General features: G+C 49.0%; 1 protein-coding gene across 1 annotated transcript in view; it reads right to left on the reverse strand.

Annotated features, from left to right (window-relative positions):
- The window catches only part of LOC128327361 (store-operated calcium entry regulator STIMATE-like), a 59410-nt gene extending 35466 nt beyond the window's left edge, over positions 1 to 23944 (reverse strand). Inside the window, exons 1-4 of the mRNA XM_053256137.1 lie at positions 23544 to 23944; positions 8928 to 8976; positions 5866 to 5961; positions 3147 to 3268 (exon numbers count right to left, since the gene is read on the reverse strand). Coding sequence (XP_053112112.1) covers positions 3147 to 3268; positions 5866 to 5961; positions 8928 to 8976; positions 23544 to 23778 — 502 coding nt within the window. The 5' untranslated portion in view covers positions 23779 to 23944. The remainder of the gene's footprint in view (positions 1 to 3146; positions 3269 to 5865; positions 5962 to 8927; positions 8977 to 23543) is intronic.
- Between the last annotated feature and the right edge of the window lie 645 nt (positions 23945 to 24589).

Raw genomic sequence — 24589 nt, forward strand, 5'->3', positions numbered from 1 at the left:
TTCTAGTGAGACAAGCCACTGGTCCATACTGTCTACTCCAGGGGTTCTCAGACTTGGGCCCTCAGATGATGCTGGACGATACTTCCCATCATCCCAGCAACCAAGGCCTTTGGCCAGTGGTCCTGGGCACCCACCCAACACCCAAGCTGGCTGACCCCTCATAACCACCATAGGAAGCTGCTTTCTACTGGAGTCAGACCCTTGGTCCATCCAGGACAGCACTGTTCACAATGACCAGAAGCATCCCCAGATTTCAGATGAGGCCTTTCTCTGCTCTGCTTGGAGCCCAGCAAGACGGCAATTTCACTTTGGAAGGGCAGGTGCATGTTGACCTATCATCCAGATTTACATCAAAGTCCCTGCAAGCTATCAGGGAGCACTCCAGACACATTTTGGGTTTTCCCTTACACATTGGAGCTTAGCTCAAGTGCAGTGGTTAGAATGTTGGACTGGGACTAGGGAGACCAGAGTTCAAATCCCCACTCAGCCAAGAAACTCACTGGGTGACTCTGGGCCAGCCACACATCTCTCAGCCTAACCTACCTCACAGGGTTGTTGTGAGGATAAACATAACCATGGGCTCCTTGGAGGAAGAGTGGGATATAAATTTAATAAATAAATAAGAAATAAATAAGAAGGTTCTACTTTTTACATTTGGTTTTTGGGCAAATTCTAAATATCCGTTATGCCCCGTCCCACGCAGATATTTCCCGTAAGGGATGGAGCTGCTCTGGGAGGAGCAGAAGGTTCCAAGTTCCCTCCCTGGCAGCATCTCCAAGATCGGGCTGAGAGAGATGCCTGCCTGCAACCTTGGAGAAGCCACTGCCAGTCTGTGTAGACAATACTGAGCAAGATGGACCAATGGTCTGACTCAGTATATGGCAGCTTCCTATGTTCCTACCCCTCTTAATACCCTGGTAAAGCCTGCTGTCTGGGAAAGGCCCTGGAGTTGTGGGGGATGGAACCGGGGACCTTCTGCATGCACAGAAGCCCAGAATGGAGGACCTCCCAAACAAGCAAACACCCAGAGCTAGAGAGCAGAGTCACCATTTAAAATAAAACATAAAAAGCCAGATGCTTCTCTAGCAATATTGTTCATGATTCAACCATCTCTGGGGAAGGGGAGAGGAGGGGAGACAATTGTTTAGTTTCCCCAGCCAAAACAAAGTGGACACACATTTGGCTGCTTTGAGAAGCAAGAGAGCTTGCAATGGGAAAGGCTGGACGCCCCCGTGGCAACAGGGCCAGAACCAACCCACATACTCCGGTCCTTGCTTAAAAGTCAAACAGCTGACACAAAGGACTCATGTTTCCCACAGGCAGGTTTGAACCACCCACATACAAAGAGGTCATGGAACATTCTAGGAGCCATTTGCACCGGAACCTAGGGAGCTGTCCTATACAGAGTCAGATCAGTGGTTCATCTGTGGTCCTCACAGAGTTGTTGTGAAGATTAAGGGGGCAGAGAAACATGTATGCCACCTACAGCTCTTTGGAGGTGGGTTGGGGATAACCCACCCCTTTGGAAAACACTGCAAGCCCCATTCACACGTTCTTCTCAGCATTCACAGGAAGCAACATAGGAACGGAGGCGGACCCTGCTTAGCTAAGGGGACCAGTCGTGCTTGCTACCACAAGACCAGCTCTCCTCTCTCTTGTTCAACAAGTGTACAGATGTAGGTTCAACACAGCAGTACACTTCTTGTCTTATGCATTTGAGGGCAGTGGTGCTCTTACCCCCTGGACTTTGGGGCCAAAGCCCCAGGCCTCCACACCCCCTGGGGCCCCCCAAATCCAATTTAGTCTGCCCTGGGCTGTGTGGTCACCGCTGGTCAGCCGAGTGCAATCGTGACCTGTGTTGGGTGCTTTGGAGACTGGGGCGGGGGGTGGGGGTGGAGTGGGGAAAGACATATGTGGGATGGGGATATGTTAAGTTGTGTGTTGAAATGTTTCCGCTAATGAATATTTGCATAAATATATCTGTTTTATATTCGTACATTCTTGTGAGTTCAGTTGCTGTTTGTGACCTCAAGAACCCTTGTGTTAAAAATACTGCATGTGTCATGGGTGTGTGTGTGTGTGGTGTCAGCAGGGCGGGGGGGAATAATGCTTAAACTTGAGGCAGAGGAGGCTCCAAAATTACCTAGGTGCACCTCTATTTGACGGGCCCGTACCCAGGTTCACTTTTTAAACCAATGCAGGTACAGTCACTTCTCAAAAACATGAAGTGAGTGCTGGCAATAGTGAGGGAGATGGACCAATGGTCTGACTCCGGAGAAGGCAGTTCCCAATGCAAGACAACTTTTCTTTTTATAGCAGGCTTGTATGCAAGGGCTTAGGAGGAGATTAAACATTTGGTAGGAACTGCTGCCCCCTTGTGGAACTACAAGTGGGAGACACTCAAGAAATACAAATTGACACAACAAAAACACAGAGGGAGGAGGAAAAATGCCCAACCTCACTTGTCCCAGAAGCTTATTATTAAAATATTGGAAGTATGTGGAGCTATCTTCCTGGATTACCTTAAACCAGAGTTTAACTGTGTAGTTTATGTTAACTACAGCTCCTTTTCATCCTGTTGCAAGTGTCTTGAGGGGCTGTTCTTTAAGCAGGTACATTTCCCACTTTCTTTGATCAAGCCCTCCTCCTCACCCTTTCCACCGAGTTCTATTAGTTCCACTCACCTAGTTGTCTGTTAAGTGCCCTCTGAGACCACAAACATTCCACTCCATTAAGTGACATTGGAGCAAGTTTCGGGGGTTGGTCCCAAAAAGGACTTGGGATTTTCCCCATTTTTCCCCATTCAGATTTTGGTAAACTCTACATATCTGCAGGTTGCCCAGAATCTGCTGGTACTTCCCTCTCATTCGCAGGTGGCCTGGTCATGCATCCAGAAGGATCATAACCACCCAAAGTCTTCGGAGTGGGCGGTATATTAAATTTTTCTAAATAAACAAACAAACATACATACATACATACATACATTTCCAGCTAAGTATTGTTGCAGAATTTAAGTTACCTTAGAATGAGTTTCTGATTATTATTTAAAAAATTTGGAAAGCAATATGTATGTGCGTCCATTGCCACCAGAATATTTGAACAACTTATCAGGACGAATTTTAACAAGGGGGCTGGCCTCAGCCTACCGTACTCTCCAAAGACAAGATGTGTGTGGTTCCGGCACTCCACAATCCAAGATACCACCTTCACTCCGAACCAGATCAGCAGCATCCCCAGCGTGGCATCCAAGATGAAATTCATGAGGTAACTGTGGTCGAGAAGAACACAAACAACCCACATTAACAATCCAGCATGTGGGAACTGGCCCCTCTTTTGTGAGCAAAAATGGGGTCCATCTTGGGATATCCAACTGCAAACTAAGCTAATGTCTTTTGAGTGAAACACACATACAGAAGAAGCCCTCGTTAACCACAGACCCGGCACCTGCAGTTTCACGTATCCGCGGTTGGGTAATTGCCTCCTGACCTCAGTCTATGTGATAAAATCAGACATTTAAAGGGTTACGACTTGCATATCCATGGGTTGAGGAGGGGTGGAAATGACCTCTGAGGTAATTTTCGCTGGCCATTTTGAGGACAGGAGCCATTGTGTGGCTCATTTTGGTGGGTGTGTGTGTGCAATTTTTCACCCCAAGAAACTCAATTTCTTTTACTTGGGGGGCATTGCTGGACAGCCGGGGACCCACAGAGCATGGTAAGGTGCGCGTACACACACACCGTTCCCCACTTACAGTCCATTTTTCATCCCATTTTTCGCTGCCTCAGGAACCTAACTCCTCTCATTCTCATTGCCTTCATGCCCCATTATTTGGGGTTTTGCTACCTGCCCCCTGCCACCGTAGAACAGAACCCTCGTGGATAATGAGGTTCTCCTGTACGCACACAAATTTGACTCTCATCACTGGAGAGCCCTAGAGGTGGAAGCATTCATTTATAATGGTAACTCCCAAGCTGTGTAGAGCATATAGCTGATGCACCACAAGAAATAATTTAAGTCAAATAAAGACTCCTGTGAGCATAGTATATGCTCATGCAGGGGAGGCTGCTCAGTTTATCTCTAGAACGATTCACTAATAATAAAAAATAAATAATACACTTTATGTGTTAGCCTTCCCAGAACAAATTGTTCTCTGAACCTGCCTCCTTGCAGGCAGCCTGAGATTGATAGATTATACTCCAATTGCCTAATCACTCCCTACAGAAAGACACTGGGAGCCTGTTGCATCTCTGCCCACGTTGGGCTGGCCTCATTCCAACCAGAAGCTGCATCTTAATCTGCAAGTCATGCAGAAGTACAGCCACCCACAAGTTTACTTGCCAGCTTCCAGGGGGCAAGTGCCTGCAGTTCCTTGGTGGGCAGGACACCCAGCACCCTTCTGATCCCCTCCCCAGAGCCGCATTTCCACCACCATTTTGAAAAGGCGACACAGAAGGAGTCCCTTCGAAACAGAGGGGAAAGCTGCCATTCTGTATCTCCATATCCCAGCACCAATTTGGGAAGAGCCCACCACCCTCCCAAGGCTTCTGTGTGTGCACCAGAAGACTTGGGGGCGGGGGGAGAAAGGTTGGTGGTGGAGATGACCACAGAAGAAGTGACAGACGAGGAATCCAAGCCAGAGGGCGAGCTTCCTCAAGGGCGGATCATTTCTACTCTTAAGACTTTTTTTTTTTTTAAAGTAAATATTTGGCTCCAAGAGCCAGCATGCTTCCAAATTGAGCACAGAGACACTGATCTAGCACAGGTGCGGGCCAATGTGAGAGCCATTAAGTAGCATTGATTTTGATGGGAGATATTACAGCCCATGCTTTAACTCTGCTGTGGAAGTCAATGGGACTTAACCAAGGGCCAAGAACTATGGTTTCTGCTTCAGTAAGCTTTTCACACGGGGCTTTTGAAGCCCTTTAACTTGCATCTCCTCCGGAATGGAGGGGGTGCGTTCACATATCGGCTAGATTTACCCCGAAGTCCCTGTGAGTTATCGGGGAGCAGTTCACACACAATTCGGGTTTTTCACTATGCATTAGAGTGTAACCCAATTTATATCCTGGGTAAAAAAAAAAATCCATTATTTGTGTCAGGTTTTTGGGACAACTTTGAGTTTGCAGTAAAGCCACCCAGTAAACTTGTGGTACAGGTTGAATATCCCTAATCCGGACATCCAGAATGCTCCAAAATCCAGAAACATTATTGCGTTACATTTTCTCACAATTAGTTTTCATTACATTTACAGCTACCTGTTATTATCGTAAATTCAATGCTTATTTGTTAAATAAAATACAGTGTACAGTAAGTAAGCTTTCGTGTTTAGACCTGGATCCCATGCTCAAGATCTCTCATTACAGTATGCAAATATCAAAAATCCAGAAAAGTCTGAAATCCGGAACACTTCTGGTCCCAAGCAGTTCGAATAAGGGATACTCAGCCTGTAAAACCTGCTGTGTATAAGAGGTCCAGCCAGAAAAAAAATATTTTACTTGTCAAGCTATGATAGTACATTACATGTCAGGATTTTTCACTCATCACAGCCAAGCAGACTAGAGAATTTCCTGAGTCCTGGATTTAAGAGTATTGAACTTGGGCCAGATCAGACCTAAAGTGCTTTTTCAGAAAAATGCTCACAGCATTTCGCTCCCCCACACATGCGCACACTCTTAGTAGTCTTTATAAAACCTCTTGTTCAATGTTTCTCCCATTCCCATGCGACAGATGAAGAGGAGGATTGGGAATCTAAGCTCTCTGTACCAACTCAGAGACTTGAACTCAGGACTGGAAGCAGCCTGAACCAACTCTCCTCCAAAGAGAAACGCACCCACCTGTATGCATCCTAATGTAAAATATACTCACAGAGAGCAGGGATCTTCTTCCGTCAGGTCGGACAAGAAGACGTTGGCAAAGTGGATAAAGAGCGCCCCTATGGCTTGCTTTGAAGTGTCGTAAAACCTTGAAGGAGGTTAAAATTAATACAAAAATATTATTTAAGAAAATAAGAAGTGCACAACAGAGGCAAAGCAGCAACGGAGGGCTGTAGCTCAGTGATACAGCATCTGTTTTGCATACAGGAAGTCCAAGGTTCAGGCCAGGTATCTCCAGTTAGATCTGGGAAAGGCTCCTGCCTGAAACCTCTGGAGAGCTGCTGCCAGTCTGTGTAGACAGTACTGAGTGAGATGGACCAAGGTTCTGACTCAGTCCAAGGCAGCTTCCAATGGTACTATGTGAATTAATCTCCGGATTTTGCAAGCTGCAGCCTCTGCTCACTTCTCTGCTCACTGGGGATGGGACGGTTATTCAAAGCCAAGGGGCCTGGGTGGGCATGCAAGCAGCCTTGCTCACCCCTCAGCAACAATAGCGTGGCCACTTCTGGACACGCACTTTAGTGAGGACACTGAAATACCGGAAAGGGTTCAGGGGAAGACAGAGAAGACAGGCGACAGGTCTGGAAACCAAGTGCTGTGAGGAAGGGTTGAAGGAGCTGGGTATGTTTCACCTGGAGAAGAGGCGATGGCGGGAGAGATGCCAGCCATCTTCCAACACCTGACGGGCTGCTCCAGAGAAGGTGGTGCAGGCTCCTCCCCCATGGTACAGGCTCCTCTCCCATGGGGTGGAGTTACAAAGAAGCGGACTTAGGAACTGCTTCCTACGGTCTGGCCTCACTGCAAGAGCTATTCGACTATGGAACAATCTGCCTTCCTTCTGAACCAAGGCTGGTACTTCACCTCTGCCTGGCCTTTGGGAAGGGAGGCGGGGGGGTGGGCAAGCAGCAAGGAGCTCGTCTCATCGCAGGAGAGGCTCTGCGGGACTCCACCTCAACTGCAGTGGATGCAAGGAGTGCCATTTCCCACCAAGGGAGAATGGGGCTCGACTACAAGCCCCATGACCCCCTGCAGGAACAGACACTCTACACACCAGTTGCTGCCAAGGAGGTGCTTCCCCCGTGGGGCTCTCCTGCACAAAGGTGAGCCATCCAGCACCTACTATCCCGCCCTCTGGGGAAACTTTTTAAAGTCCCTGCTGAGAAAAAAAGCCACCTAATGGCACAGCAGGGAAATGACTTGACTAGCAAGCCAGAGGTTGCCGGTTCGAATCCCCACTGGTGTGTTTCCCAGACTATGGGAGACACCTGTATCGGGCAGCAGCGATATAGAAAAGATGCTAAAGGCATCATCTCCTACTGCATAGGAGATGGCCATGGTAAGCCCCGCTTGTATTCTACCAAAGAAAACCACAAGGCTCTGTGGTCGCCAGGAGTCGACACCGACTCAATGGCACACTTTACCTTTAACTGAGCAAAGAGGCACCATTTTAAAGTGGTGATTGTCTTTATTGAGAATGGGGAGGAGAGTTGGTCTTGTGGTAGCAAGCATGACTTGTCCCCATAGCTAAGCAGGGTCTGCCCTGGTTGCATATGAATGGGAGACTTGATGTGTGAGCACTGCAAGATATTCCCCTCAGGGGAGGAAGCTGCTCTGGGAAGAGCAGAAGGTTCCAAGTTCCCTCCCTGGCAGTATCTCCCAAGATAGGGCTAAGAGAGATTCCTGCCTGCAACCTTGGAGAAGCCACTGCCAGTCTGTGAAGACAATACTGAGCTAGATAGACCAATAGTCTGACTCAGTATAGGGCAGTTTCCTATGTTCCTATGGGAGAGCAACCTTTTCCATCCCTAGCACAGCATCCCTTCACCTTATGTTTCTTTTTAGATTGTGAACTCATTTTATTTTTTATTTCTCTATGTAAATCGCTTAGGGAACCTTTGTTGAATATATATAAATATAAGTAGCAGCAGCTTAGGGAGGGGAGAAGCAGACTCCTAAAATATTTCTGACCACCACCTCCTCCTGTGCAAACCCGAACTTTCACAGTGATTATTTGAATTCATGTATGGTTTTACTCCAGTGGCCCTCCAAGTGGATGCAATGGACATCTCGCACATAATAAATAAGGTGTGAAGATGTGTGCCTGGCTTTGACATGCAAGGCAATGGAGTGGTAGAAGCCTGCACCACTTCCGACTGCAGGGGTGGCGGTGGTTCTAAACACCTTTTTGAATGTTATTCCATCTTTAGAAACTTCCTGCAAACAGAAAGCCAGCCCAGCTAACGTGGAGCCTTCCACCTCTGTTTTATACCTGCAGGCAGTTTTTCACATGGAAAGCTTTCAGAAGTGCTTCCTCCCACCTAAGCGCTGAAGTGGTACAGTCCATTCTACCTGCTCAGAACACCACCCCTGCCTTCTGCCACGTGCATGTGGACTCCTCCAAGGAGCGGAGATCTATTTCACAAACAAGCAGTGGGTAGTGGTTATAGCAGGGGTTCTCAGAATTAGGTCCCCAGATGGGCAAAGGCCACAGTGACTGGGGATAATGGGATCTGTAGTCCAACTCCCTAGGTAACCGAGCAAAGAGGCACCTTTTCAATGTGGTGATTCTCTTTATTGAGCGGGGCGGGGGAGTAACTGGCCCTCTCCACCCCCAGCACAGCATCCCTCCAGTGGCTGTTGCTGGGGTCTATCTTATGTTTCTTTTTAGATTGTGAGCCCTTTGGGGACAGGGATCCATTTAATTAATTAATTGTTTCTCGATGTAAACTGCTTTGGAAACTTTTGTTGAAAAGCGGTATGTAAGTTGTGATTGTCGTCGTCCGAAGCCCCGGGTACAGTGTTTGGAAATTTCAGGGTTCAACTCAGCTGAGAGAGATATTGGGTGACCTTGGGCTACTCAATCTCTCTGAACCCAACCTACCTCACAGGATGGTTGGAGAATAAAACTGGGGGAGTGGTTAATCATGTATATCATCCCATGCTCCATGGATGAAGGGCAGGATAAAGGTGTGGAAAATATCCTAAAGGCAACATCATCATGCTTTCTATGATCTAGAGAGGTTATTCCAAAGAAAACGGACACCCAAGTCTTACCATATCCTCCAGGGCCGCCTTTCTGCTTTCGGCTCTCTAAATCGCTTTACTGCCAAGAGACAAGAAAAAGAAATATTTATATATTGGGGGGTTAAGGTAGAATTGTGTCAGAACAAGAGGGGCAAACAAATCCTCTCGTCTCTTAGGGGCAGGTTTTTATTCAGCTGTGGTTGAGGATTGTAGAACCAGAGCTACAGAGGTGGAAAGGTCCTGGACATATCTATATATTTAATTGTCTTGGGACATGCGTGCCCAGGATTTGGCGGCGGAACCCTCGCGACACGCTGCAAGAGGAGCGGGGAGGGAAAGGCAGCAGCAAGAGAAAGGCAGCAGCGGGCAGGGAGAGTGAATGGCGGCGGCAGGCAGCGGGCAGGGGGAGAGAAAGGCGGCGGCGGGTGGACAGGGGCAAGGAAAAACGGCGGCGGCGGGGCCCTTCTTAGCCGCACACCACGGCTCTGGGGGGGGGGAGGAACAGGAGGGGAGGAGGGATGGAGAGCACGGACCGAAGGGAAGGGGAAGAGAGCAGCGACCAGGCTGGGAGGAAGAGGGAGGGGGAAACAGCCAGCCCCAAAGCGCCGCACAGATGCTCTGTGCAGGGGTTGGCTAGTAAGTATTAATTTGCCTTATACTGGGGATTCCCAGCCTTGGGCTCCCAGATGTTGCTGAATCCTATCATCCCCAGCCTAGGGGTGTGCACAGAACTGGAAATCCGGACTTGAACTGGCCCAGCTCCAGTCTGATTCTGTGCACATTAGAGCTGGGTCTGGTCTGGCTTGAGTCTGAACCAGTTTGGGCCTGGCTCTTGGGGAAGGAGGGATGTGGGGGGGGGGGTTAACAAAAAAAATATTGGCAGACTTGCCACCATTGCAGGGCCTCAGGGGTACTGCCATGGTGAGCTCTCCTGATGTTCCCTCTCCCCCACTCTCCAGAGGCCTGTTTCGGGCCATTTTTGGCCCATTCCGGGCACCGCTGTGCTGTCAGCGGCCATTTTGGAGGCTGCCGCAGAAGTGCACTGGCCATTTGCATGGCCAGGTCACATCATCATGAGGGGGGGCATCAGGAGACCTCCTTCCCATAGACGCTGCAGCATCCCCCCAAGGCCCCACAATGGCGGTAAGTCCTCCTTTTTTCGTGTGTGTTTTTAACCCTGAACCGGCCCCGGACCAGCCCTCGAGCCAGGCCAGTTCGAATGTGAGCCCGCTTGACCTTGAATCGGCATGTACATCCCCACCCTAGCCACAAGGCCAAAAGCCCAACACTTTCCCGCCCCTCCATTGGTCCTTTTTAGGTGAACACAACTGAAATGGATGCCACAGCCCCCGTCAGTCCTCAGCATCTTGGCTGGCGCTCTGCATCTCTGCTGCAGAGCCATCTCCGAATTAGCGCCCTATTAAGCCGTTAATTATTTCTCTATCGTGCTAGCTTTTATCTCTTAATGCAGCCATTTTACTGCCTGTGATAATTACACCATCTCTGATAACTCTCTTAAATCTAATTAGCCTTGACAGACCTGCTCAATGAGGGGCCACATCATTAACTTGGCTCCTTCTTAAGTTGGCATCTTATCGGTGGTCCTGGGTCCACAATGTGTCACTTCCCATTAAGCAATCGTCATCACAGCAACAACAATAAGACAGCCTCAGATCTCCTTCTAAGCTAAGACACAGCTTCTCCTCTTCCAAGCTGATGAAGCTTCCTTGCTCTGATTTGCTCCTCAGGACACAGGCTGTGCTCCGTTTCTCCCACAAAAAGAAACGGTTCCCATTTAGTTCTATGGGAGAAAGTCAAAAGGCATTACAGCAGTGGGCATTGTTGGAGTGGGAGCAAAGTCTGCCCCAGATGCTTGTGACTCCATTCCTGAGGGAGGGGGAGAAGTTTGGCCCCACTTTGTTTTTCCTAATTGTAACCTCATAAACACCTCCCATTTAATTCAATGGGAACCCATTGGCATCCATGCAAGGAAGGAGGGGTGAACAAGTCAAAAGACAACAGTACACAGAAGACTACTGCCACCCAGTGATCCTGTCAGCAACGTAGGGAGGCTGGCGGCGGCCCGTGTGCGGCCGCTGTGGCCCCCTGGCCCTGCCCCTCATGTCCGACGTCAGACACAGGAGCTCAGCTAGCTACGCCCTGCGTCTGATGTCAGACACAGGGGACGTGGTCTCCTTCCCAAACAGGGCCACATGGTGCCACTTGGAAGGGATCTCGGCCCGCGCTGCGTTGGGCAGCGTGGGCCGGAGAGACTCTCCCTGCCTTGGAACGGGTTCAAAGAACCTAGGCCGCCACCAATCAGAAGCTGCAAGCATGGCCCCAGACATACCCCCCACATCTGATGTCAGATGCAGGGTGTTATTTTTGGACCCAAACAGGGCTGCGCGGCCCCCGTCTGGACCCGAAAGCCGACCACCCTGCGTTGGCAGCACAGCTGAAGCGACTCTCCGTGCCTTAAAGGCAGGGAGAGCCGTTCCAGCCACGCTGCCAATGCAGGGTGGGCCCCTCTCTCTCCTAAATGGGGCCAGGCGGCCCCATTAGGGAGAGAGATTGATCGGCCCCACTGCCAATGCAGCGTGGGCTGATTTCAGCTCCAAACAGGGCCGCACAGTCCCATTTGGGACCAAAATAACGCCCTCAGTGTCTGACATCAGACGTGGGGGGGCGGGTCTGAGAACGCACTGGTGGCAACCCGGATTCTTTGAACTCATTCGCCCAATGGTGGCTCCGCCCCTGGTTCCTGCAACAGGGACTCCCAGATATGGTTGACTACAATTCCCATCATCCCCAGACAAAGGCCACTGCAGATGGGAATGATGGAGTTGTAGTCAACATCTGGGAATCCCCATTACAGAGAACACTGTCCCTGAAAGAACCCAGCTAACTGAGCAAGGAGGCACTTTTTAAACTGGTAACCCTCCTCCTATATTTAGTAAAGTAAAAGTAAAGTGTGTCATCGAGTCGGTGTTGACTCCTGGCGCCCACAGAGCCTTGTGGTTGTCTTTGGTTGAATACAGGAGGGGTTTACCATTGCCTCCTCCTGTGCAGTATGAGATGATGCCTTTCAACATCTTCCTATATCGCTGCTGCCCGATATAGGTGTTTTCCACAGTCTGGGAAACATTCCAGTGGGGATTCGAATCAGCAACCTCTGGCTCGCTAGTCAAGTCATTTCCTGCTGTGCCATCCTATATTTAGTAGGGGGAGCGTAACTATCCTTATCCAAGCCCAGCATAGCACCCCTCCATGGTCTCTGCTAGTTTCTACTTTCTGTTTCTTTTTAGATTACAAGTCTCTTTGGGGCAGGGACTGGTTTGAATCATATTTCTTTTTCCATGTAAACTGATTTGAGAGCTTTTGCTGCTGTTGTACTTATATATTTTCATTGCAAGAATATTAATACTACAGAGAACCAAAAGGTTATGAACTGCCCCTCCACCCAAGCTCAGCTCCACTGCAAGGAACATTCCTAAGCTCCTAAGGCTGAGCTTCTAGAGAGCTCTCGATACAAGGGTAAGCCTTGCATTTCATCAGTTACTCCAGGCCATAACTGACCATGGTTTGAGAACAAGCAGCAGTAAGTCTCCAGTTCTTGTGCTTCCCACTTCCTTCCTTCCTTCGTTTCCACTTCTACTTTGCAGCAAACCATGGCTTGCCATTTGGTCTGAATGCAGGCATTTGCTTGCAAACCAGGATCCCCAGCAAAGGCCAGATTAGCTTTAGGATCCTGGTGCATTTTGCCACATACAGACAATAGTAAGCTGCAGTATATACCACTAAGCAGAAGCTTCTGGTCTCGTTCTCGTCCCCTTCCAAATGGAAGAGGAAGCTCAGAAGCCTGTTGCTTGCCTTTGCTCAATCCCAATCCTTCAAACCACAGTTTGGCAACCCACCTGAATGCAGACAGTGAGCCCTCTCTCACGATCAGTGAGAAAGGGCTCGGAGCAGTTAAGGAGGAAGCCTTGAAAAGCTTGCCTCCTCTGCAGACGATCCCTCTGTCCGCACTGGAGATCACACACTCAGACGTGCAGCTGCCTCCTCTGGCAGCACGGAGGGTTGGAAGCTGAGACAAGTTGCCCCGGCCCCTGGAACTCGTGCCCTTAACCTTGGCTAACAGGTGGGGCTCTCTGGTGGGTTTGCCACCCCCAGGAGCTCTGCAACTCCCAGCGGTTCTCATGCGCAGGCAAGACCAGACTTGGCTTCCTTAGCCGGTTTTGCCTGTGCATGAGAACAGTCACCATGGCTGACATTCTAACGGTGCACAAGTGCAGTGTGTGGTGTGTGTGTGTGTGTACGTACACCACTAATGTATGTGTGTACGTCCCCTGCTAACTGGGCAAAGAGGCACCTTTTACCATGGTGATTCTCTTTATTTAGCAGGGGGAGAGTAACTGGCCCTATCCACCCCCAGCACAGTACTTCCAGTGACTGTTGCTGGTGCCTATCTTATGATTCTTTTTAGACTGTGAGCCCTTTGGGGACAGGGAGCCATCTTATTTGTTTTTATTTGTTTTATTTCTCTTTGTAAACCGCCCTGAGCCATTTTTGGAAGGGCAGTATAGAAATTGAATTATTATTTGTTTACACAGTCAGACAGGTGTTATTGACTGGTTTGTTTTATCCATTAATTATTATTATTATTATTATTATTATTAATGGCTCTGCTCTTATATGTGCAGAAATGGAAAGATAATCAAATCAAATCAAATCAAATGCCCTCAAAAGAAGACTGCTTGATAAAAGTTTTGGAATATGCTGAAATGGTAAAACTTACAGCACTTATAAGGGATGAAAACTCAGAATGTTTCAAAGAAAATTGGAAACCATTTTTACTTTACTTAAAGAACTATTTTTCTATTCTGGACCTTTCAGCAGGGTTTGAAATATAGTAACAGCAGCAGGTTGGGTAAAATCAAGTAGCAATGTGGAGTATGTATGTTTTGAATTATTATAGCAATGGTTTATATGTATAGTAAACATGAACCACGCAGACAGGTAAGCAGGAAGTCAATATTTACTTAAATAAATGAATGTAGTTGGATTGTAAAGCTATTGTAAAAGCCAATAAAATTTTAAAATGCCCCCCCCCAATAGCTCTGCTGCTGAAGCATGTGGGCAGCAATCTTTGCCAGTCCCCCCCCACCCCAGAAACGATCTGAAATACTCTCGGAGGGGGTTGTTTGGCCAAAATTGCCCCTCCTGTGAACCTCCGCGCTTCAGCAGAGGGGTGCTAGTTCCATATGTATGGTTTTTTCGCTATGCATGCACCAAGAGTCAGGAAGTTGGCCGCCACCTTCTTTGATCACTCCTGGGTAGCAACAGGCTTTCCTAGAATAGTCACGATTGATCCCAGCCAACAGGAGGAAGGAAGAGGCGTCTACAAATCGCAGACAGAGCAAGTCAGTCGCTTTCAGGACTTCCCTGTAAACAGTTTTAGAACAAAACAATCCTTTATGCTTCCAGACACCAGCGAGCTAATTTTGACAGACAAATATGGGACTATTATCATCCCTATGACACCATGAACGTTATCTTATGTCCTATGCAAAGGACATCATCTGGCACAATTGACCAGATTCAAAGGGCATAATCCAGGCTTCTCTCTCTGATACCACTCATGGCTCCTGCTGGCTAAAGAGAGAGAAGCCTGGATTATGCCCTTTGAATCTGGTCAATTGTGCCAGATGATGTCCTTTGCATAGGACATAAGATATTGTTCATGGTGTCATAGGGATGATAGTAGTTCCGTATTTGTTCTCTCTCCATGTCCCATATTTGTTCTCTCTCCATGTCCGCGAAGGGGCCAGGGCCGGATGGCATCCATCCAAGAATCCTCAAGGAACTCAAATGTGAAATTGCCGACCCCCTTGCTAAAATATATAACTTATCCCTGCAATCAGGCTCTGTACCGGAGGACTGGAAAGTAGCAAATGTAACACCAATTTTCAAAAAGGGATCCAGGGGCAATCCGGGAAATTACAGGCCAGTTAGCTTAACATCCGTTCCAGGCAAAGTGATGGAAAACATCCTCAAGGATAAAATTGTAAAGCACATAGAAGAACAGGCCCTGCTGGGAGAGAACCAGCATGGCTTCTGCAAAGGTAAATCTTGCCTCACAAACCATTTGGAGTTCTTTGAAAGTGCCAACAAGTGTGTGGCTCAAGGTGATCCAGTTGACATAGTCTACCTGGACTTCCAAAAAGCTTTTGACAAAGTTCCTCATTAAAGACTCCTGAGGAAACTTAGCAGTCATGGGATAAGGGGACAAGTACATGTGTGGATTGCTAACTGGTTGAAAGACAGGAAACAGAGGGTAGGTATAAATGGAGAGTTTTCACAATGGAGGGAAGTAAGAAGTGGGGTCCCCCAGGGATCTGTACTGGGACCGGTGCTTTTTAATTCTTAAACTAAACACTTGCCTGAACATGAGGAGAATCCCTCCCCATGACTGTGGTCATACACTATCCTGACCTGGGCGCCTTCCAGATTACAACAGTGTCCATCCGTGTCTGTTAAGTGTGCTTCGGTACTGCCTGTGTTTCGACATCCCAGTCTCTGCGCTGTCAGCAAGGTACCATTCACATTTCCAATGCCCTTTCCAGATTTTATCTTTGTGTTACAGTACTACACCATTGTAAAGAAATAGCTGTATTTTCCTGTTGCAGGAGATTCGTGCAAGCTAGAAAAGACTGCTCTCCCTGCTGGTGGCTCTGCGCAACACCCTGTATTTACGGTTTCAAGACAGTCCTGCCAAGCCAAAGTAAACTTGGAGGAGAGCTGGTCTTGAAGTAGCAAGCATGACATGTCCCCTTAGCTAAGCAGGGTCCACCCTGGTTGCATGTGAATGGGAGACTAGAAGTGTGAGCACTGGAAGATATTCCTCCTCAGCAGATGGAGCCGCTCTGGGAAGAGCATCTAGGTTCCAAGTTCCATCTCCAAGATAGGGCTGAGAGAGATTCCTGCCTGCAACCTTGGAGGCACCGCTGCCAGTCTATGAAGACAATACTGAGCTAGGTAGACCAATGATCTGACTCCATATATGGCAGCTTCCTATGTTCCTAAACTACCACTGGACAGGGTGTAATCTGGAAAGTACCCAGGCCTCTTTCCTGTTGATGTGGCCAAAACCTATTCATACATATACAACACACTACAGTCGTATGCTTGAGAACATAAGAGGCAGCTCGCTGGATCAGGCCCAAGGCCTATCTAGTGCAGCATCCTGTTTCCCACAGTGGCCCCGGAAAGCCCACAGGCAAGAGGTGAGGCATGCCCTCTCTCCTACTCTTGCTCCCCTGCAACTGGTATTTAGAGGCATGGTAGCTGTTGATACTTCCTATCTAGACCTTGCATTTGAGCAGGCCCATTCCTGGCTCTTTCCAGGAATGGGCTTTCCAGTTGACGCAATCAAAGCCTATCCAACAGGAGTACACTTACTATCTATTCCTGGCATTTGAGGGGGCCTGTATCCAGCTTTTAAAATGAATGCAGGTACATGTGTTTGTGTGAATAACTGTACATGTGTACAGACACCTCCAGATCTCCTCTGTGAGCTCTGTTCTCCTCAAACTGGGTTTCTCTGCTAAATAAGGGGTGGATTCAAATTCTCCCCTCCCAGAAGAGGACATAAACAACCCATATCCCCAATGTGTCAAGATCAGGTACAGGGCAAGTGAGAGCAAATAGCTCCCCCATCACTCATGCAAGCCAGCTAGCTAAGCAACACACTATAAGAGAAAGGCACTCCCCTAACCATTCCCATGCATGAATGGGGACGTGCCTTGGTAGCTTACTTTCCGCAAGGAAGTAGGCTTACAAGGTTACCATGGCTGTGCTCCCCTAACAACTTTCGTGCTTACAGCCTGATCCAAATCAAGTTCGCAGTGCATGGGAGAGAGTCCTAGGCAGTGTTCTAATTTTTTTCATCTGTGTGTGGAATGAGTTTTGTTCTGGTCTCAAGGCAGTGTGTGTGTCAAGACAGTATCAAGGCACTGTGTGCGCACATGCACCCAGAGTGGGGCCTTCCTGATCCAACCTGAGCGGGATCTACAATGAACTGATTGGACATCAAAGAACATGTGAGCGCACGCACGTTCGCACGCCTTAGAGGGAACACTGGTCCTAGAAGACCCCAATGGTTTGATTTTATGTTATTTTTTGCTAATCACCACTCAGGGTATCGTTCACCACCACCACCACCACCCTTGTTACTCGTGTGCTGAGAGTTAGATACAAATCAAATTCACAGCACACAAGAGGAGGTTCTCTTGTGTCACCATGCTACCAGCAGTGGAAAGAAGGCTCCATGTGTTCTACTTAGAAGGACATGCTTTCCCTCTGCTTGTGTAGATGTCATGGGAGGCCAGTGCTGAGTGTGGGCGGCCCTGTGCAAGAGCATAAACCCAGGCACCAGAACTTCCCAAAGCAAGTTTTACTGAGCACAAGCCCTCACTGCATTTGTATTGCATTGCACCTACAGCAACAGAGCACCCAACACCAACTGATTGAACGGGTGTGCTGTCGAAAAAATGTTCACAACCATTCCAATAGCTCAGGGCTCATTTCCACTGCCATATTCGAGACAGTATGAAACAGCTGGACTCCTTTCTGAGCAGTAGGAAAAGGCTCTCACTCTTGCTTACCCTCTCCATATCCCAGTGAAAATGACAGAAGACCTGTTTCTCTTCTCTACCTGTGTTCCAGAAAAGGAACAGAGGGAAGGGAAGGGATTGGTGGCAATCACAATTAGTGGCTAGCTGGGCCCCTGGCAATGGTATTCACATTCCATGCTGCTGCCTGCTGTTCCTCTGAACTTCATCATCACGATACCCTGGATATTAACATAAAATCAATTCAGAGCGAGGGCAGTAAGTCCTTGTGCTTCTTGCTCTCACTCTGCTATCTCCTAGGTAGAAAACACCAAGAACCCAGTGCCAGAAAACAGGAGGGGGAAGTAGATACCACTGGGGACAAATGAGGAGACGACCCACTCCATACCTTCCCAAATTACCAAAATTGGTTCTCCCACCTTCAGAATCCAAATAGCTTTGGCTCAGCATGTTATATTCAACGCACGTACAATCTGTGTACAATATATGCATGCACAGATCCATACCCAGACACAACTCTTCACACATTATGTTCAATGCACATACAGTAGCTCCCTTCCTATCTGTAGGGGAGAGAGCTGGTCTTGCAGTAGTGAGCATGAATTGTCCCAGTTGCTAAGCAGGGTCTGCCCTGGTTTGCATCTGGATGAGTGACTATATGTAAGCACTGTCTTCAGCAAGATCTTCCCCTTAGCCATGGCGCCAAAGGTAAGCACTAGAGCATCTGCTTGCATGCAGAAGGTCCCATGTTCAATTTCTGGCAGCATCTCCAGGGAGGGCTGGGAGAAACCCTTGCCTGAAACTTTGAAGAGCTGCTGCCAGTCAGACAGTACAGAGCTAGAAGGATCAACAGACTGACTAGTATGAAGCAGTTTCCTATATTCTAGCCTGCATCTGAGGGGGCCTGTACCCAGGTTCCCGTACTGCACATGGGTAGTCATTCACATAGAAGCGATGCACCTGTATACAGACACATGGGACGCACGTCCGAAAAGGCTTAAGTTGGACTCCATCCTAGCATCAAGTGTTGTTGAAGTCCTGATCGCTTTTCCTGAAATCACCCGACACTCTGGCTAGGAATGCACAAAGAAGCCGACTCAGACACAAAAGCGTTCACGATCTTCACCGCAAACATGCTTCTTCGGAGACAGCAAGCCCTAAATCATTTGCAGGCACCGGCCCCATCTGCAGGGTCCTCGGCCAGCCAATGGGCAAGCTCAGGCCAGCCCCCAGCCCCCAGGAAGGCTCGCATTCCTAGCTCCGCCAACACTGCTCATCCAGATGGCGTGACCCGGGGAACAATGGAGCGGGACGCCCGGACAGCTGCACGGTGGAGACGAACCAGCAGCACGTTGCCAACGGGAGCCAAACTCCCGACGTCCAGACAGTGCATCTGGCAGGGCGTCCGGAAGAGCAAGGAATCCTCAAGGGGGAGCAGAGTCTGCGATTGTGTGCGAGCAAGGGGGGGGGGAGACCTTTGGGGAGAACAGGCAGCAGGGCTGCAGGAAAAGTTTACACTCTTGAGCTTGCAAAGGCTGTTGCTTTTATGGTCCAGGAGGAGAGCTTCCCTTGCGGTAGCAAGCAGGAATTGTCCCCTTTGCTAAGCAGGGACCACCCAGGTTTGCATTTTACTGAGAGTCTACATGTGTGAGCACTGCGACATCTTCCCCTCAGGGGATGGGGCCGCTCAGGGAAGTGCACCTGCCTCCTTGCATGCAGAAGGCTCCAAGTTCCCTCCCTGGCAGCATCTCCAAGACAGGGCCAAGAGAGACACCTGCCTGGAACCCTGGTAAAGCCATGGCCAATCTGTGTAGACCAGGGCTTCTGAGCCACCGGTCCCCAGCCCAGATATGGTTGCACTACAACTCCCATCATCTTCAGCCACAAATGCCATGGCTGGGGATAATGGGAGTGGTAGTCCAACAACATCTGGGGACCCAAGGTTAAGGAACCCTGGTGTAGACAACACTGAGCTAGATGGATCAATGGTCTGACTCGGGATAAGGCAGCTCCCTATACTCCTAATGGCTGTTTCGGAGGTGGGCAACCTCCATCCTGACAGGGCTCATGTGACTCTTAAGCCAGGTGTCATTCTCCCAAGGCTTAGACCTTGGGAGTTTAAGCTTCTGTAAACAAACAAGTGTCTAGTCCTCATGACTGTGGAAGTAAGATTGAGTAAGTCATCTCTCTGCAAGAAGAGACCTTCTACTATGTCCTCCCGGTACCAAAGAGAAAGGTCAGTTTTTGGAAAGTGTGCGTGTGGGTGGAGGGGAAGAGACTCTGTCTAAAATGATATATTTTGACTGACAATTAAGCTTTCTCTTCTTCAAATGGCATTTTTTAAAAAGCAACTAAACACCAAACGCAATGTACTAAAAACCAGTCAGACGAAAATGCAACATAAGAATCCCTACTCTTGAAAATAAAGTTTAAAAACTGGTCCAAAAACAAAAACACGAACCCCGGCCCTTCAACCCACATAACCTCTAGCAGGCATTCTCAAACTTGTGTCACCAGAGGTCATTGGACTACAGTTCCCATCATCCTGAGCTACAAAGCCCGTTGTGGCTGGGGATGATGACGGTCAAGTCCAACCATGTCTGTCTGGGGACTTAAGTTTGAGGACACCCCCCCCCCGCCCAAGCTAACTTTTCAAACAGTCCACACAGATCTGAAAGGTGGTCAGGCTCAGAGTTGGGTGAGCCTCCAAGCACATGGGAATTCCTGAAATGGGGGGCAGGGAGTATAGGGGCACCCCCTAGAAGGGCCCTCAGTGGCTGCTTAAACCAGGCACAAGGGTGATATGGATGAGTAGGCATTGGATTCAAGACCGTAAAATAGCTTGAAGTGAACCAAGAAGCAGGTACCCTTGGCCAGTTGTGAAGACTGCAAAGGGACATAGGGTTGCCAACTTTTTACTAGCACCTGCTCCTAATCCTTTAAGAGCAACCTGATTTGCAGACTTTGGCAGAAAATAAAGGCTTATCTTCCTGCTACAAAATGCTTCATCAGAGGATTTCTGCCGCTGCCATTGTGAAAGGCCCAGAAAGAGAGTAGGCTTTGCTTGGTCACCTGGGAACGTAAGATCAGCTCTGCTGGATCAGGCCCAAGGAGGCCCATCTAATTCAGCATCCTGTTTCGCACAGTGGCCCACCAGATGCCACTGGGAAGCCCACAGGACATGCCCTCCCTCCTGCTGTTACTCCCCGGCAACTGGTACTCAGAGGCATCCTGCTTTTGAGGCTGGAGGTGGCCTATAGCCCTCCAACTAGTAGCCGTTGATAGACCTCTCCTCCATGAAGTTATCCAAACCCCTCTTAAAGCCATCCAGGCTATTGGCTGTCACCACATCTTGTGGCAGAGAATTCCACAAGTTGATGATGTGTTGTGTGAAAAAGCACTTCCATTCATTGGACCTAAATTTCTTGGCAACCAATTTCATGGGATGACCCCTGGTTCTAGAGTTATGTGAGAGGGAGAGATCACATCACACCCATTTTGAAAGAGATGCACTGGCTGTCAGTTGGTTTCCAGGTCCAATTCAAGGTGGTGTTTTTGACCTTTGAAGCCCTTAACGGTTTGGGCCCGGGGTACTTGAGGGACCGCCTGCTCCCAAGGGTTGCTGCCCACTTGATGAGGTCATCTGAGGGGGCTCTGCTCTGGGTGCTGACAATGAGGGAGGCTCGGCTGTTGGGCATGTGGGACAGGGCCTTCTCCGTTGCTGCCCCCGACTCTGGAATGCTCTCCTCGATCTGCATCACAGCTTTTAGAAAGCATGTGAAAACTTGGCTTTTTGTCCAGGCTTTTATGTGACTGTCTCTATTGCTGCTTCTTTGTATTTTGTATGGTTATTTTATGCATGTATTTTAAAAAATTTTTAGTTAGATCTTTGTTTTTAGCCTACTTTCCAGTAGGCTTATGAGATCGCCCAGCATTCTCTGTGTGTCCATGTGTCACCACCCACCCACCCCCGCCATCAACTTCGCAATGCCTGGACCAATATGAACCAAATCAGGTATAGTTGTAGGGACACATAGGGACACCTCAACGGCATAGTTTGTGATGATGTCATCAACCCTGATCCAAGATGGCGGACATGTAAACCTTTGAGGTGAAAGTGGGCTAACTTGTGAACCGCTTAACCGATTTGAACCAAATTTGCTACAGCTGTAGGGACACACAGGGAGACCTCAACGGCACAGATTGTGACAATGTCACTCAACCCAATTCAAGGTGGCAGACACTTAAACTTTTGAGGCACAAGTACACTAACTTGTGGACAGTAACTGATCTGAACCAAATTTGATACAGCTGTATAGACACAGAGATGTCCCAATGGTATTTGTGATGATGTCATCCACCATGATTCACGATGGTGGACGTGTGAACTTTTGAGGCTCAAGTGCACTAACCTGAGGATTGTCTAACTGATTTGAACCAAATTTGATACAGTTGTACTGAGTGACACACAGGGACAGTTCAATGGTGTAGTTTGTAATGATGTCATCCACCCCGATCCAAGATGGTCGATGCATGAACGTTTGAGGTGCAAGAGACCTAACTTGTGAACCTCGATTTGAACCAAATTTGGTCCAGTTGTAGAGACAGTGAAAGCAAAGTAGGCTGATTAGTTCTTACTAGAACAACTTGTTATATTTTATTTTAATATTTTATTAAATGTGTAATTTTTATAGTCTTGTTTTAATTTTTCTATGTGAACCGCCTTTGGATTGTTTTAATGAGAGGCGGTATACAAATTTAACAATCAATCAATCAATCGTTGTTACCCTACAAGTTTTGCATATTAAAAATAGTTTTAAAAGAAAAATCAAGACTTTAGTAGAGATAAAGTCAAACAGAATCACAAATTCTACCTGCAGTTTTCCCAAGTGGTATTCAAGATTCTTTTTTTTTTAAAGAGACACATTGCCTGATTAAAAAGTTGCCCTTGATTAAATGAGCAGGAGCATTTTAATCGATGCATCTAAAGGATTTGCCCCTATAAATAGTGTGGGGGGGAGGAGGGGGGGTTTAAAGTGGCAGAACATAGGAAGTTGCCATATACTGAGTCAGACCATGGGTCCATCTAGCTCAGTATTGTCTACACAGACTGGTAGCGTCTCTCAGCCCTATCTTGGAGATGCTGTCAGGGAGGGAACTTAGAACCTTCTGCTCTTCCCTGAGCGGCTCCATCCCCTGAGGGGAATATCTTGCAGTGCTCACACATCTAGTCTCCCTTTCATATGCAACCAGGGCAGACCCTGCTTAGCTAAGGGGACAAGTCATGCTTGCTACCACAAAACCAGCTCTCCTCTCCTAGACCACAAGAAGGCAAAACAATTTCCCCATGAATGAGTGCGGTTGTGGGGCAAGGAGTGGTCACAGTGAAGAAAGTGTTTGATATCTTAACTTGTGAGTACTACTTGCAGAAAAGTGTTCATACCAATACAAATGAGAATCTTGCATCCACTCGTGTCTATATGAAAGTTAGGTCCTTTCAATTTCTCCTGCAGCCCCTTACTCAAGGAACAATCGACTAACTGTGGCTGGCTACAGAGTTCGGATGGTGGCAATGCAAAATCCAAGGGTGCCCCAACCAACCCGAAATCTCTGCATGGCAATGGGGATAGAAGAGAGAAGGAAGAGAAGTAGGAGCGAGAGGGAAGACACAGGAGGGAAAATGGGAAAGCGAAGAGGTTAGAAAGGAAAACTAAAGAGTGGGGGGGGAAGAGAAAGGAAAGGATGACAAAAGGGAGAGAAGAGCAAGAGAAGGAGGAGAGAAAGAGAGAGCGTTAGAGAGAGGAAAGAAAGGGGAAGAAGAAAAAGAAAAGAGATGGATAGAAGGGCAACAGGAGAGTGAAATAGAAAGAAGAGAAAGAGAAAAGGGGAAAGAAGAAGGGAAAGGGAAAGAGACAAGAGCGCCAGGAAAGTGGAAGAAAGGAGGGCGGGGGGGGGGCGAGGGGCCGGCGATCCAGAGGGAAGGGAGGGAGCCGCGCGCGGGGGGCGGACTACTTACGCATGAGGGTGCTGAAGGCCACCACGGCCAGCAGTGCCTGGACCAGCACCCCGAGCCTGTCGAGCAGCGCCCCGTTGTGGCAGCCCTGCGGGCGGATCGCCACCTGGGTCAGGTTGGGGGCCAGCAGCAGCGGCTGGGAGAGCAACGGCGCGGCCAGCAGGAGCGAGTAGCTGGTGCTGCGCGGCCCCCCGGTCCGCGGCGCGGCTGCGGAGGGGGAGGAAGAAAGGAGAGCCATGCCGGCGGGCAGCGGAGCGGCCCCGGGCGCTTTCCCTGCCGCGCCTCTCCGGGCGGGCTGCGCTCGCGCACCAGCTGCAGACAAAGGCAGCGCCGCCGCCGTCTCTGCCTGCTGGAGCCTCTCTGAGCGCAGGAGGGGAGGCAGCTCTGGGGAGCTTCCTCTGTCCTCCTGGGGCAAGGAGAGGGTTAATGGCGCCTCCTCCGGGAGGGGCCGGGCTCAGAGGGAGGAGGTGGCCCCGCCCCCGAGGGGGGAAGGGGTGGGGCAGATCCAGGCGAGAACGGGGGGGCTGGGGGGAGGTCTCCGTCCTGCCGAGCTCTTGGGTTGCTCAGCCTTCGCCCCGAATTGCGTCGGCGGCGGCGCCTGCAGCTGCAGCCCGCCTTGCCTTCGAAACAGCCCCGGCCACCCCCGATCCTATTGCTGCTCTCGTCCGCTTGCACGCGGCCCTTGATGAACTTCGGAACTCACCACCACAAGATGCGTGATGTAGAGGTCTCTTTAAGAAGACAAGAGCCATCCAGTGGCGGCAGGGGGAAAAACGGGAGGCACAGAAGGAGCAACAGCGTGCCTTTATGGATGGGCCAGCTGTGTCGCACATATTAGATTTCTGAAACATTGTCTGTGTAGAGACGATAGTGAGCTAGGTGGACCAATGGTCCGACTCAGGATAAGGCAGCTTTCTTATGCAGAGGTGCACCTAGGTCATTTTGGAGCCTGGACCTAAAAGCTTTTGGAGGGCCCCCCCCTCCCCTGAAAATGAAGCATTATCGTGCTCTGCCAGCAACCACACCACCAAGGACAACACTAAAGAGGA

Source organism: Hemicordylus capensis, chromosome 5 (assembly GCF_027244095.1).
Source record: "Hemicordylus capensis ecotype Gifberg chromosome 5, rHemCap1.1.pri, whole genome shotgun sequence".
Taxonomy (NCBI): domain Eukaryota; kingdom Metazoa; phylum Chordata; class Lepidosauria; order Squamata; family Cordylidae; genus Hemicordylus; species Hemicordylus capensis.